This window comes from Phyllobates terribilis, unplaced genomic scaffold, assembly GCF_046119375.1.
Source record: "Phyllobates terribilis strain yellow unplaced genomic scaffold, ASM4611937v1 Scaffold_7__3_contigs__length_470593459, whole genome shotgun sequence".
Classification (NCBI taxonomy): domain Eukaryota; kingdom Metazoa; phylum Chordata; class Amphibia; order Anura; family Dendrobatidae; genus Phyllobates; species Phyllobates terribilis.
The window spans coordinates 41,743,221-41,756,608 of NW_027362767.1; the positions used below are offsets into that span (position 1 = coordinate 41,743,221).

Sequence of the window (13,388 nt, forward strand, 5' to 3'; positions counted from 1 at the left end):
GGTTTCATTGGAAGCTACATAGTTGGAACATGATGGCCAATGCAGCCTCTCAGAAAAAAAAAACAAGCAGAACCGAAATGAGACGACTCGTCAGGGTACGATCCTAAATCCGCTGTCACTTCTAGCAATTTGTGGGGGGGGACAGACTACCATCGCTTGGATTTTGCTGCCACATGATACTGATAGATCGTCAAAGTCTACGAGGAATCCACTTTAATGACTTAATCATAAAGGATGTGGGAACAACAGATGTGGCCAAAAATAACCACTTTTTGGCAATCCTACAGATGGAGTCCCATCTTAAGTCGGACCGATTTGCTGCAAGATCCTCCCCTTCATTAAAGTCAGGAGATGGAAGAAGCATTCAACCCAATAGTCCAGGAATGGTGGGGACATGGAGCCACCTGACGATAGAGGTCTTCACGCTCCTATGTAACCTTCCCTCCACACGTTCCTTTCTCTAGTGTCTCTATACAATGAGGCTTGGCACATTTTTGAATATCATTCAACCCTGGAACATGATAGGGACAGATTGGACACCAGGTGGACTCGGACCCCTCCTGCCACAGCCCTCAGTCTGGAGGAGCCCAGTGTTCCCCAGTCTAACACGGCTTATATAAAAGGGTTTTTATTTTGCAAATTAGCAAAAAAAGGCGAACACGGATGATAAATATATATAGTCCGTTATCATCACCAGAACAAGCAAGACCTCGGCCAGGACTTTATCTGGGTTTGTCAAGCCAACATGATGATAATTAGTTGCACGTCCACGGTAAGTAATCAGAATTATTCCTGCCCAGTATAACTCAGCTCAGGACCGTGGCCAAATATTCCTCGCCTACGATCATGAAATGCTTGGGCACATTCACCGCACAAATGGCATTCGGATCGTGGAGGATCCAGGGCGCAGACACTTATGGAGGGATAAGCGGTTGTGGGGCATTTGGCGTGGAGCCGCTAATGAGAAACATTAAAGCTGTTAAAAGAGGCAACGGCGTCTACGATGGGATATGGGATAACACAGAGGAAAACGTAAAATCTTTAGAAACATTAAAGCAAAAATTAACAAAAAATGTAAAAAAAAATATATAGTACAATGCAGAGATAAGGCGGGTCCTCGCACTTCTGGCTCATGGATGATGGCTTCCCAAAAACAAACTTATGACATTAGGGTACGTGGAAAGGGTTTTCTATTGTAGATTAAGGCCAACTATACTAATCTAAAGCCCCCGTCTCACACAGCGAGATCGCTGCAGAGTCACGGGTTTGGTGACGCAACAGCGACCTCACCAGCGATGTCGCTATGTGTGACACTTTGCAGCGATCAGGCCCCTGCTGTGAGGTCACTGATCGCTGCAAAGTGTCCTGGACCATTTTTTGGTTTTTGCCCTCCCGCTGGTCAGCACACATCGCTGTGTGTGACCAGCGGGACCAGCGATCAGGCTGGTAACCATGCTAAACATTGGGTTACTAGGGGCACACGCGCACTTAGTAACCCGCTGTTTATCATGGTTACCACTCTGCTACGGTGAGCGATCACCGTAGCAGAGTGGTAACCATGATAAACAGCGGGTTACTAAGTGCGCGTGTGCCCCTAGTAACCTGATGTTTACCATAGTTACCAGCCTGCTCCTGCTTCAGCAGCAGGCTGGTAACCAGGAGCAGGACATCGTGGAAAGATTCTTTCCACGATGTCGCTGCTCCCCTGATCGTTGGTGAGCCTGCCTGTTTGACAGCTCACCAGCGACCACATAGCGACGCAGCAACGATCCCTGACAGGTCGTATCGTTGTCAGGATCGCTGTAGCGTCGCTAAGTGTGACGGGGCCTTTAGACACCGGACCAGATGCCTACATTAATTTCAGACCTCAGACCTGACCGCTAACAGAAATTAAGTCCGCAAACCAGGCCCCTATTTTAATATCAGAACTCAAAACAGACCCCAATAGTGACATCTGAGCCAGTGCCTGCCGCCTTTACTTCCGCATCGGCCATCGAGGGACTATACGTAACTACTGGGACTTGTCACAACCTCAGCTCACCCGATCCCCAAAATTAAACATTATTTCTCCTGCTGCATCAGATTTTGCAGCCGCCCCTGAATCCTGAAGATACAAAGAACAAAAAGTGGAAAACTGGAAGGAAAAAATAAATAAATAAAAATGCAATCATTAGCAAAGTAGTTACTATGACGACACCTCTGAAGTTACAATTTACCAATTTGCATATATTGCATGGAGGAGTGCCTTTGTCAACCCTTTTATTTCCTTGCGCTTCTTTTTTTCTTGCATAGATTGATGCTGAAAGGAGTTCTAACAAAGCGGAAAAAAATGTCTCTGCTTTTACATTTAAAGGGGAACTAAAAAAAAAAAAAAAAAAAGTTTTATGATGTGTAAATAATGCAGATTCTATAAGGGCGCACAGACTTTATTTTTCCCATATATAACTTAATAATGTAGATACTTGGACAGACGGGACAAATGCTGTAGCGCTGGTAAAAGGTTTGGAGACTTGCACTCCCTATAAAGTGGACCCAATGTCAGAAACAGGGTAACAATTAATGAACCGATCTCTTACCTTACCCACCCGTACGTCATAGGCCGCTATCACAGGAGAAAAACCTCCACATATAAACATATTCGGGTCACATGGATGAAACCGAGCGGCGCTAATCTTGCAGTCATTCTTGGCAGCGAACAGATCTTTCCCTTTAACAACAAAAAAAGTGTAAATGACTGAATAACGTAACAACGTCTTTAATTAACCCATTATTAATATAGTAAGTGTATGAATTCAGGCTCATTTATTTTTTTTTCATCCATGCATCAAATTAAGAGCAAATTGCATTCAATTCCGAGTTTTAATGTACAAAACTAAACGTGTGAACGGACTCACTTAATTTCCCTACGGAAAATTGCATAGCGATATTAAAGAAGGGGGGGGCACCGTTACCATGCCGACGTGGCTTGAGATGTAATTATGTATGGAATTATGAGCGCGCAGGTCGATACAAAAAGTTTATTAACAAAACCTTTGGCAAAATGTCTGACAGCTGAGGAAGACTGCGCCGTGTAAATGGTGGCGTACGACTCGGCGCCCACTGTAATTTATAACAGCGTTCGAGCCTAATTACAGCTTGTGTTTGCGGTGATATGTTCAGATGTCACAATCCGCCCTCCTGGCAATTTTATTAACTACTTCTAGCATCAGATTTACACCCTATACAGAGCTCCAAATCTCCTGTATAGACAGAGCGAACACTGAAACTCCAGTAGCTTAGAGCCACCACTAGAGGGAGCTCATCATATGTCCATGTGACATCATATCAAACACCACTAGAGGGAGCTCATCATGTGTCCATGTGACATCATATCAAACACCACTAGAGGGAGCTCATCATATGTCCATGTGACATCATATCAGACACCACTAGAGGGAGCTCATCATATGTCCTTGTGATATCATATCAAACACCACTAGAGGGAGCTCATCATGTGTCCATGTGACATCATATCAGACAACACTCGAGGGAGCTCATCATATGTCCATGTGACATCATATCAAACACCACTAGAGGGAGCTCATCATATGTCCATGTGACATCATATCAGACACCACTAGAGGGAGCTCATCATATGTCCATGTGATATCATATCAGCCACCACTAGATGGAGCTCATCATATGTCCATGTGATATCATATCAAACACCACTAGAGGGAGCTCATCATGTGTCCATGTGACATCATATCAGACAACACTAGAGGGAGCTCATCATATGTCCATGTGACATCATATCAAACACCACTAGAGGGAGCTCATCATATGTCCATGTGACATCATATCAGACACCACTAGAGGGCGGTCATCATATGTCCATGTGACATCATATCAGACACCACTAGAGGGCGGTCATCATGTGTCCATGTGACATCATATCAAACACCACTAGAGGGAGCTCATCTTATGTCCATGTGATATCATATCAAACACCACTAGAGGGAGCTCATCATGGGCCCATGTGATATCATATCAAACACCACTAGAGGGAGCTCATCATATGTCCATGTGACATCATATCAGACACCACTAGAGGGAGCTCATCATATGTCCATGTGACATCATATCAGACACCACTAGAGGGCGGTCATCATGTGTCATATGACATATCAGCCACCACTAGAGGGAGCTCATCATGTGTCCATGTGACATCATATCAAACACCACTAGAGGGAGCTCATCATATGTCCATGTGACATCATATCAGACACCACTAGAGGGCGGTCATCATGTGTCCATGTGACATCATATCAAACACCACTAGAGGGAGCTCATCATGGGCCCATGTGATATCATATCAAACACCACTAGAGGGAGCTCATCATATGTCCATGTGACATCATATCAGACACCACTAGAGGGCGGTCATCATGTGTCCATGTGACATCATATCAAACACCACTAGAGGGAGCTCATCATATGTCCATGTGATATCATATCAGACACCACTAGAGGGCGGTCATCATGTGTCATATGACATATCAGCCACCACTAGAGGGAGCTCATCATGTGTCCATGTGACATCATATCAAACACCACTAGAGGGAGCTCATCATATGTCCATGTGACATCATATCAGACACCACTAGAGGGCGGTCATCATGTGTCCATGTGACATCATATCAAACACCACTAGAGGGAGCTCATCGTATGTCCATGTGATATCATATCAAACACCACTAGAGGGAGGTCATCATGGGCCCATGTGATATCATATCAAACACCACTAGAGGGAGCTCATCATATGTCCATGTGACATCATATCAGACACCACTAGAGGGAGCTCATCATATGTCCATGTGACATCATATCAGACACCACTAGAGGGCGGTCATCATGTGTCCATGTGACATCATATCAAACACCACTAGAGGGAGCTCATCATATGTCCATGTGATATCATATCAGACACCACTAGAGGGCGGTCATCATGTGTCCATGTGACATCATATCAAACACCACTAGAGGGAGCTCATCTTATGTCCATGTGATATCATATCAAACACCACTAGAGGGAGCTCATCATATGTCCATGTGACATCATATCAAACACCACTAGAGGGAGCTCATCTTATGTCCATGTGATATCATATCAAACACCACTAGAGGGAGCTCATCATGGGCCCATGTGATATCATATCAAACACCACTAGAGGGAGCTCATCATATGTCCATGTGACATCATATCAGACACCACTAGAGGGAGCTCATCATATGTCCATGTGACATCATATCAGACACCACTAGAGGGCGGTCATCATGTGTCATATGACATATCAGCCACCACTAGAGGGAGCTCATCATGGGCCCATGTGACATCATCACATCAGACTCTAATTAAAAATTTTTTTTTAAAAAAGTATCACTTTGGCAATGCAAAAAAGGCGAGTCCTGCATTCTGACCACCCCGTATAGACGCAGACATCTGCACCATTCAGATAAACCTTGACAAATGCCAGTGAGACTGAAACGTTGGGTGATTATTAGTGTTGAGCGAGTATGTTCTGTTCCGAGTATGCTCGGGCCGAGCTCCGAGTATTTACAGCTGCTCGGTGATGAGGTTAAATCGCTCCTGTGTGCATGATTTGCAACTGTTTGACAGCTTTATTACATGTGAGGAATGTGTAAGAAATAGACATCCCTCACATGTAATAAAGCTGTCAAACACTCACAAATCATGCACACGGGAGCGATTTAACCTCATCACCGAGCAGCTGTAAATACTCGGAGCTCGGCCCGAGCATACTCGCCGAAAGGGTTAATAGAACATACTCGCTCAACACTAGTGATTATCTATTCCATTGGTCGGGGACTAATAAACACGAGTTGAGCAATAAACCCTTTTTACATTTTTTCAGTGCCAAAGTAACTCTTTTATACTTCTTGACTTAAAATCATTAATTTGGACATGTACCATTTGCAGTTGAGCAGACCATTTCTTTCCCTTAGGCCACGGCCCCACTATCAGTATTTGGTCAGTATCCGATCAGTATTTTTTCTCAGGAGTGGGAGACAGAACAAGGAGTGGGTGATAAATGCAGAATTGGTGACTTGTTTCTATTATACCTTTTCTCTGATTGTTCCTCACCTGGTTTTGTCTCCCACTCCTGAGAAAAAATACTGACCGAATACTGACCAAATACTGATAGTGGGGCCGGGACCCAATGCTGATGTAAAGACAGTGAAGGGGGCTGGTAGAGATAACCAAATCAGCCAGGGCCAGCCCTCTTCATCGTGTCACCACCACAATGTGGCTCAATTCATTAGCCAAGCCATCCCCCTTCTGTTTTTAAAACAGTCATGACAGAAAAAGATGACAGATTGTTTATTGGGCCAAGCTTAATTTTTAAGCCAGAGGCGTACATCTATTGAGACAGAGAAGGAGGCTGGCTCAGCAGAGCACCTACACAAACTGGAGAAGAAAGTCCTCAGCCTAGGTCTGGAGCTTCCAGGACTCCAGGAGGGGGCTCAGATATTCGGCCATTGGTGCAGTATTCAGGATTTAGTACATTACAATTGGTAAACAAGGAATGTTTACGTCCCGGCGATACCTCTATAACTACATAGAGGAGTTTGATATTATAAATATATATATATGCTAAATAAACATGAACAGTTAATGTCTGGTTAGTAGCTGGTCTCTATCGCCACAGGGGATCACAATAAAAAATAAGGCTGTGTTTATATAGGATATGGCGGCATTTCAGAGGGGACAGAGCGGCTTTCTCCACAGTCTGGACACAGAGCTGCTCATAAATCACAGATTGAGGAATATTGGGTAAATTAAACACTTGCATGGATCAGATGTAAGGTTTCTTCTATATACGGTATATATTTGGAGTTGTGCACTTGCTATGTCACTGTGCATAGCCTTGTATGAAATACATTTCGGCAGCGTACGTCAGTGTCGCTGGTGGAGCTGACGCACGTCCTGAGGTCCAGTCATGCTTTCACACCCGGTATTGTACTGACAGCATCTAACAAATTGCACCTGACTTAGTAATTAGCCTACCGGTGCCGTCACGCAGTAAAGCGAGGCGCCGAAATGGGGAAGGTAATTGCGCGTACAAAATCAGATGAGATCACAGTCAAGTAGAAATCACGATAACGTCACAGGACAATGGGCTATAAATTACTACGAGGCACAAATACACAGAAGATTATTCTCTGGTGAAAAGAACGGTGAGTGGCAATCCACAAGCGACCACATATACAGCGATCACTGATTGCGTCACTGAACTTTATATTCCCGAACACCTTCTGCTCTGTGTGTGTCAGTCATTACTGCATTTAGTGTTATTTTCATAAACCCTGCCAGGTGATACATGGAGGATTCTCTAACAAGCAGAGGAAGACATTTACCTCAACACCAAGAATATATATCTAGAAACCAAGAAACATTGTGATCCATCATCACATCCAATTCAACTGACCTGTTTCTACATCTGTTAAATGCAAGAAGGAGTCAAAGCCCCCAGTAAGGATTTTCCTTCCGCAGAGTGACCACTGTGCATCTCGTACTGCGGCCCGGTGGCAGGAGACCGTACATAAAGATTTACCAGAGTCCACGGCATCCCACACCTGAAATACAAGATAGTCACCATAAAAACAACGCTTCAATGAGATACTGCTGCAACAAGAGTATAACTACTATAATACTGCCCCTATGTACAAGAATATAACTACTATAATACTGCCCCCTATATACAAGAATATAACTACTATAATACTGCCCCTATGTACAAGAATATAACTACTATAATACTGCCCCCTATGTACAAGAATATAACTACTATAATACTGCCCCCTATGTACAAGACTATAACTACTATAATACTGCTGCTATGTACAAGAATATAACTACTATAATACTGCTCCTATGTACAAGAATATAACTACTATAATACTGCTCCTATGTACAAGAATATAACTACTATAATACTGACCCTATGTACAAGAATATAACTACTATAATACTGCCCCTTATATACAAGAATATAACTACTATAATACTGCTCCCTGTGTACAAGAATATAACTACTATAATACTGCCCCCTATGTACAAGAATATAACTACTATAATACTGCTCCTATGTACAAGAATATAACTACTATAATACTGCCCCCTATGTACAAGAATATAACTACTATAATACTGCCCCCTATGTACAAGACTATAACTACTATAATACTGCTGCTATGTACAAGAATATAACTACTATAATACTGCTCCTATGTACAAGAATATAACTACTATAATACTGCTCCTATGTACAAGAATATAACTACTATAATACTGCTCCTATGTACAAGAATATAACTACTATAATACTGCTCCTATGTACAAGAATATAACTACTATAATACTGCTCCTATGTACAAGAATATAACTACTATAATACTGCCCCTTATATACAAGAATATAGCTACTATAATACTGCTCCTATGTACAAGACTATAACTACTATAATACTGCCCCTTATATACAAGAATATAACTACTATAATACTGCCCCTTATATACAAGAATATAGCTACTATAATACTGCCCCTATGTACAAGAATATAACTACTATAATACTGCTCCTATGTACAAGAATATAACTACTATAATACTGCCCCTATGTACAAGAATATAACTACTATAATACTGCCCCTATGTACAAGAATATAACTACTATAATACTGCTCCTATGTACAAGAATATCACTACTATAATACTGCCCCTATGTACAAGAATATCACTACTATAATACTGCTCCCTATGTACAAGAATATAACTACTATAATACTGCTCCTATGTACAAGAATATAACTACTATAATACTGCCCCTATGTACAAGAATATAACTACTATAATACTGCCCCCTATAAACAAGAATATAACTACTATAATACTGCTCCTATGTACAAGAATATAACTACTATAATACTGCCCCCTATGTACAAGAATATAACTACTATAATACTGTCCCCTATGTACAAGAATATAACTACTATAATACTGCCCCTATGTACAAGAATATAACTACTATAATACTGCTCTTATGTACAAGAATATAACTACTATAATACTGCTCCTATGTACAAGAATATAACTACTATAATACTGCCCCTTATATACAAGAATATAGCTACTATAATACTGCTCCTATGTACAAGAATATAACTACTATAATACTGCCCCTATGTACAAGAATATAACTACTATAATACTGCCCCCTATATACAAGAATATAACTACTATAATACTGCCCCTATGTACAAGAATATAACTACTATAATACTGCCCCCTATGTACAAGAATATAACTACAATAATACTGCTCCCTATGTACAGGAATATAACTATAATACTGCCCCCTGGTTACAAGATGATGATTAGCATTGGTTTGTATACAGCAGTATGACTATATTATGGGGCATAGTAAGTTTTGATGAACTGAACATAGGATATTTGTCTTTATTCCATATGACGGGCATCTGCCATCTGCGACTCGTGTGCAGTGGAAGGCTGCAGCCGCTCTTGCGTGACATAAATAATGTAAACACTTATTTCATTTCTTCGGCTGTGTGAAGTACAGAGTGTTCTGCAAGACAATAAAGAAAATTCTTAACAGACTAAAATTATATTATTTGGCGCTCCGCTCGGAGGGGATGCCGCTGGAATATCAACGCTCTGTCGCCAGCTTCCTCTAGAGCAGAGAAATAAAGCACGGGGTCTGATGCGACGAGCCATGACGGCTTGACAGTTTTGTGAACTATTTTTATTCCTTATCAAAACTGAATGAAACACAAAAGGATTCCACAAATTGGCGTCTTCCGAAGGCTTGTAGCAGCAAGTGACGGATCCTTTGTAGATACTGGATAAAATCCGCACAAGGCAGGATGCATCGCTCTATTTTTCTACATCAATCTTCTTACAAATGTCATATAACTTTGTAAATACTTTGCTGACATTTTCTTCTACTCTGGTCACATCCAAAGCTGCATTCAGAATTCTGCTGGATTATTTGATCCATTTGTTTTTTTTTTGTTTTTTTTAAGACATTAGGCCAAAATATATAATATCTCACAGCAGCTCCTGCTGTACAATGTCTTGCTGTAAAATACAGCTCATGTTACGCACCTGCTACACCCACTTGCGCACGCCGTCCCCTGCGGAGCGTATAACAGCACACTGCTGCGGACAACAAACATGCCTATTTGCAGGAATTACTTTTTTAGCCCTACCGAATGGAACAACAGAAAGGCATAAATTGGTACACAAAATAAAAAATCGGACAGGCTGGACAGACATTTGTCTGAGATGGTTTAGTGAATCCTGCATTGAACAAGGGGCTAGACCAGATGACCCTGGAGGTCCCTTCCAACTCTAACATTCTATGATTCACACTGCAAGCGCTGACGTCAATACGGTTACTGAAGTTCATCGGCTATGAACTGCGATAACCTTAGTCACGTCAACACTCGTCACTGCAGGCACGTTCTCGCGCTACTGTCAGTGTGTTCCAGCTGGGGTGCTGAGCGGTCACATTACTCATGTCACTGCTCAACACACCATCTGGATAAAACAGAGTTGGGGATCGTCATGGGATGTATTTACGGCAGACCCCTTTGGAATATTTGATGTTTTAAAGGTAATAAATGGGTAAAAAAGAGGGTCGGAGAGTGCTTTATACAAATAAAGAACTTTTCTCTGTGTGTCTTTTTTGCTTTAATGCGAACCTGTGAGCAGGATTTTGCTAAGTAAATTACAGTAAAGGGAAGGGGGGGTTGTTCCTCTGTGAAGCAGAGAAACAAAAAGATGGCCACACAAGTTCAAAATTGTAAAGAAGTAAGAAAATACCTTTATTAACACATGTAGTAAACACAAATTACAAAGATAAATGTGGACGACAGAGTGGACACAGAGTGCTGGATCCACATGAATAAAACAATGTTAAAAACTGTGACACAGCGCCTGAAAGGTCAGCCTATATAGCAAGTGGAAATATAAGGGGGACAGCAACAGGGTCACATGTATTAATAAATATATACCACCCATAAAGAATACCTCACATGTATTAATAAATATATACCACCCATAAAGAATACCTTTTCCAAATTGTACCCCCAAAACAATAATATCCCATCACAATCAAAATACCCAGAAACAAAAGGGTTAAAACCCTTATACAGATAGAAGTAATATAAACAATTGGTCATAAATAAGCTGAAATAGCTGTGTACCTGGGTAAGGCCACCAAACAGGCTCTGCTACCGTCACCCCGACGCACGTTTCGGTAGGAAAACCTTTTTCACCCCTCTGTATAAGGGTTTTAACCCTTTTGTTTCTGGGTATTTTGATACCAGATGAGGGTATTCCCTCTCATCTGGTATCTTTCCCTCTTCTTTTAAACACGCCAGCATACAACCATTACTTAAAAAAACATCCCTCGACCAGAACTGCACGGCCAACTACAGACCTGTTTCCAATCTTCCCTTTATCTCTAAACTCCTGGAATGCCTGGTCCACTCCCATCTAATCCGCTATCTCTCAGACAACTCTCTTCTTGACCCTTTACAATCTGGTTTCCGCTCTTTACATTCTACTGAAACTGCCCTCACTAAAGTCTCTAATGATCTACTAACAGCTAAATCTAATGGTCACTACTCCCTGCTGATTCTCCTGGATCTCTCTGCAGCATTTGACACTGTGGATCACCAGCTCCTCCTCACTATGCTCCGCACTATTGGCCTCAAGGACACGGTTCTCTCCTGGTTCTCCTCTTATCTCTCTGACCGCTCCTTCTCTGTGTCTTTTGCCGGCTCCTCCTCCTCCCTACTTCCTCTTACTGTCGGGGTTCCTCAAGGATCAGTCCTCGGCCCCCTTCTTTTCTCCTTATACACCGCTCCTATTGGACAAACAATCAGTAGATTCGGTTTTCAGTACCATCTCTATGCTGATGACACCCAATTATACACATCGTCTCCTGACATCACCCCTGCATTACTACAAAAGACCAGTGATTGTCTTTCTGCTGTGTCTAACATTATGTCCTCCCTCTACCTAAAACTGAATCTGTCAAAAACTGAACTACTCGTCTTTCCTCCCTCCATTAATCTACCTGTGCCCGATATTGCCATCTCCGTTTGTGGCTCAACCATTACTCCCCAGCTACAAGCCCGCTGTCTTGGGGTCATTTTTGATTCAGATCTTTCTTTCACTCCTCACATCAAATCACTCGCTCGTTCATGTCATCTACACCTCAAAAACATCTCAAGAATCAGGACTTTTCTCACCTTTGACTCGGCAAAAACTCTTACTGTCGCTCTTATTCATTCTCGTCTGGACTATTGCAACGCTCTACTAATCGGTCTCCCTCTTACTAAACTCTCCCCTCTCCAATCCGTCCTGAACGCAGCAGCCAGGATCATATTCCTCGCCAACCGCTACTCAGATGCCTCTTCCCTGTGCCAGTCATTGCATTGGTTGCCCATCCAATATAGAGTTCGTTTTAAACTTATCACGCTTACCCACAAAGCGCTCCATGCTTCAGTACCCCCCTACATCTCCTCCCTTGTCTCAGTCTACCACCCTACACGTGCCCTCCGTTCTGCAAATGACTTGAAACTAAAATCCTCCATAATCCGAACTTCCCACTCTCGTCTCCAAGATTTCTCGCGTGCTGCGCCAATTCTCTGGAATGCACTACCCAGGACAGTTCGATTAATTCCCAATACCCACAGTTTCAAGCGAACACTAAAAACACATTTCTTTAGACTGGCGTATCACCTAAACACACTCTGTCCATCCCAGCTTTCCCCCATATTAAAATCTTCAACTTCGGGTTCAAACCAACCATGCACATAAAAGCCTCTGTCAGGACTGCACACATACTGGCTGGCGACCAGTCCATGTATTATTATTTATCCTATTCAGTATATCAAGGCTGCATTATACAATATATGTACTTTTTACCTTTTGTGTCTCCCCCACTTCCTCATAGACTGTAAGCTCGCGAGCAGGGCCCTCACTCCGTTCGATATGAGATATGCTTATTCTGTATTGTCTGTATAAGTCCCCCCTAAAATTTGTAAAGTGCTGCGGAATATGTTGGCGCTATAAAAATAAACTATTATTATTATTATTATTATTATTATTATTGTGATGGGATATTATTGTTTTGGGGGTACAATTTGGAAAAGGTATTCTTTATGGGTGGTATATATTTATTAATACATGTGACCCTGTTGCTGTCCCCCTTATATTTCCACTTGCTATATAGGCTGACCTTTCAGGCGCTGTGTCACAGTTTTTAACATTGTTTTATTCATGTGGATCCAGCAC

General features: G+C 42.0%; 1 protein-coding gene across 3 annotated transcripts in view; it reads right to left on the reverse strand.

Moving 5' to 3' along the window:
- WDR25 (WD repeat domain 25) overlaps positions 1-13,388 on the reverse strand; it is a 141,637-nt gene that overhangs the window by 83,713 nt on the left and 44,536 nt on the right. For all 3 annotated transcript variants that reach the window (XM_073638410.1, XM_073638411.1, XM_073638412.1), the window contains exons 3-4: positions 7,491-7,638; positions 2,577-2,707 (exon numbers count right to left, since the gene is read on the reverse strand). In XM_073638410.1, the coding sequence (XP_073494511.1) occupies positions 2,577-2,707; positions 7,491-7,638 (279 nt within the window). The remainder of the gene's footprint in view (positions 1-2,576; positions 2,708-7,490; positions 7,639-13,388) is intronic.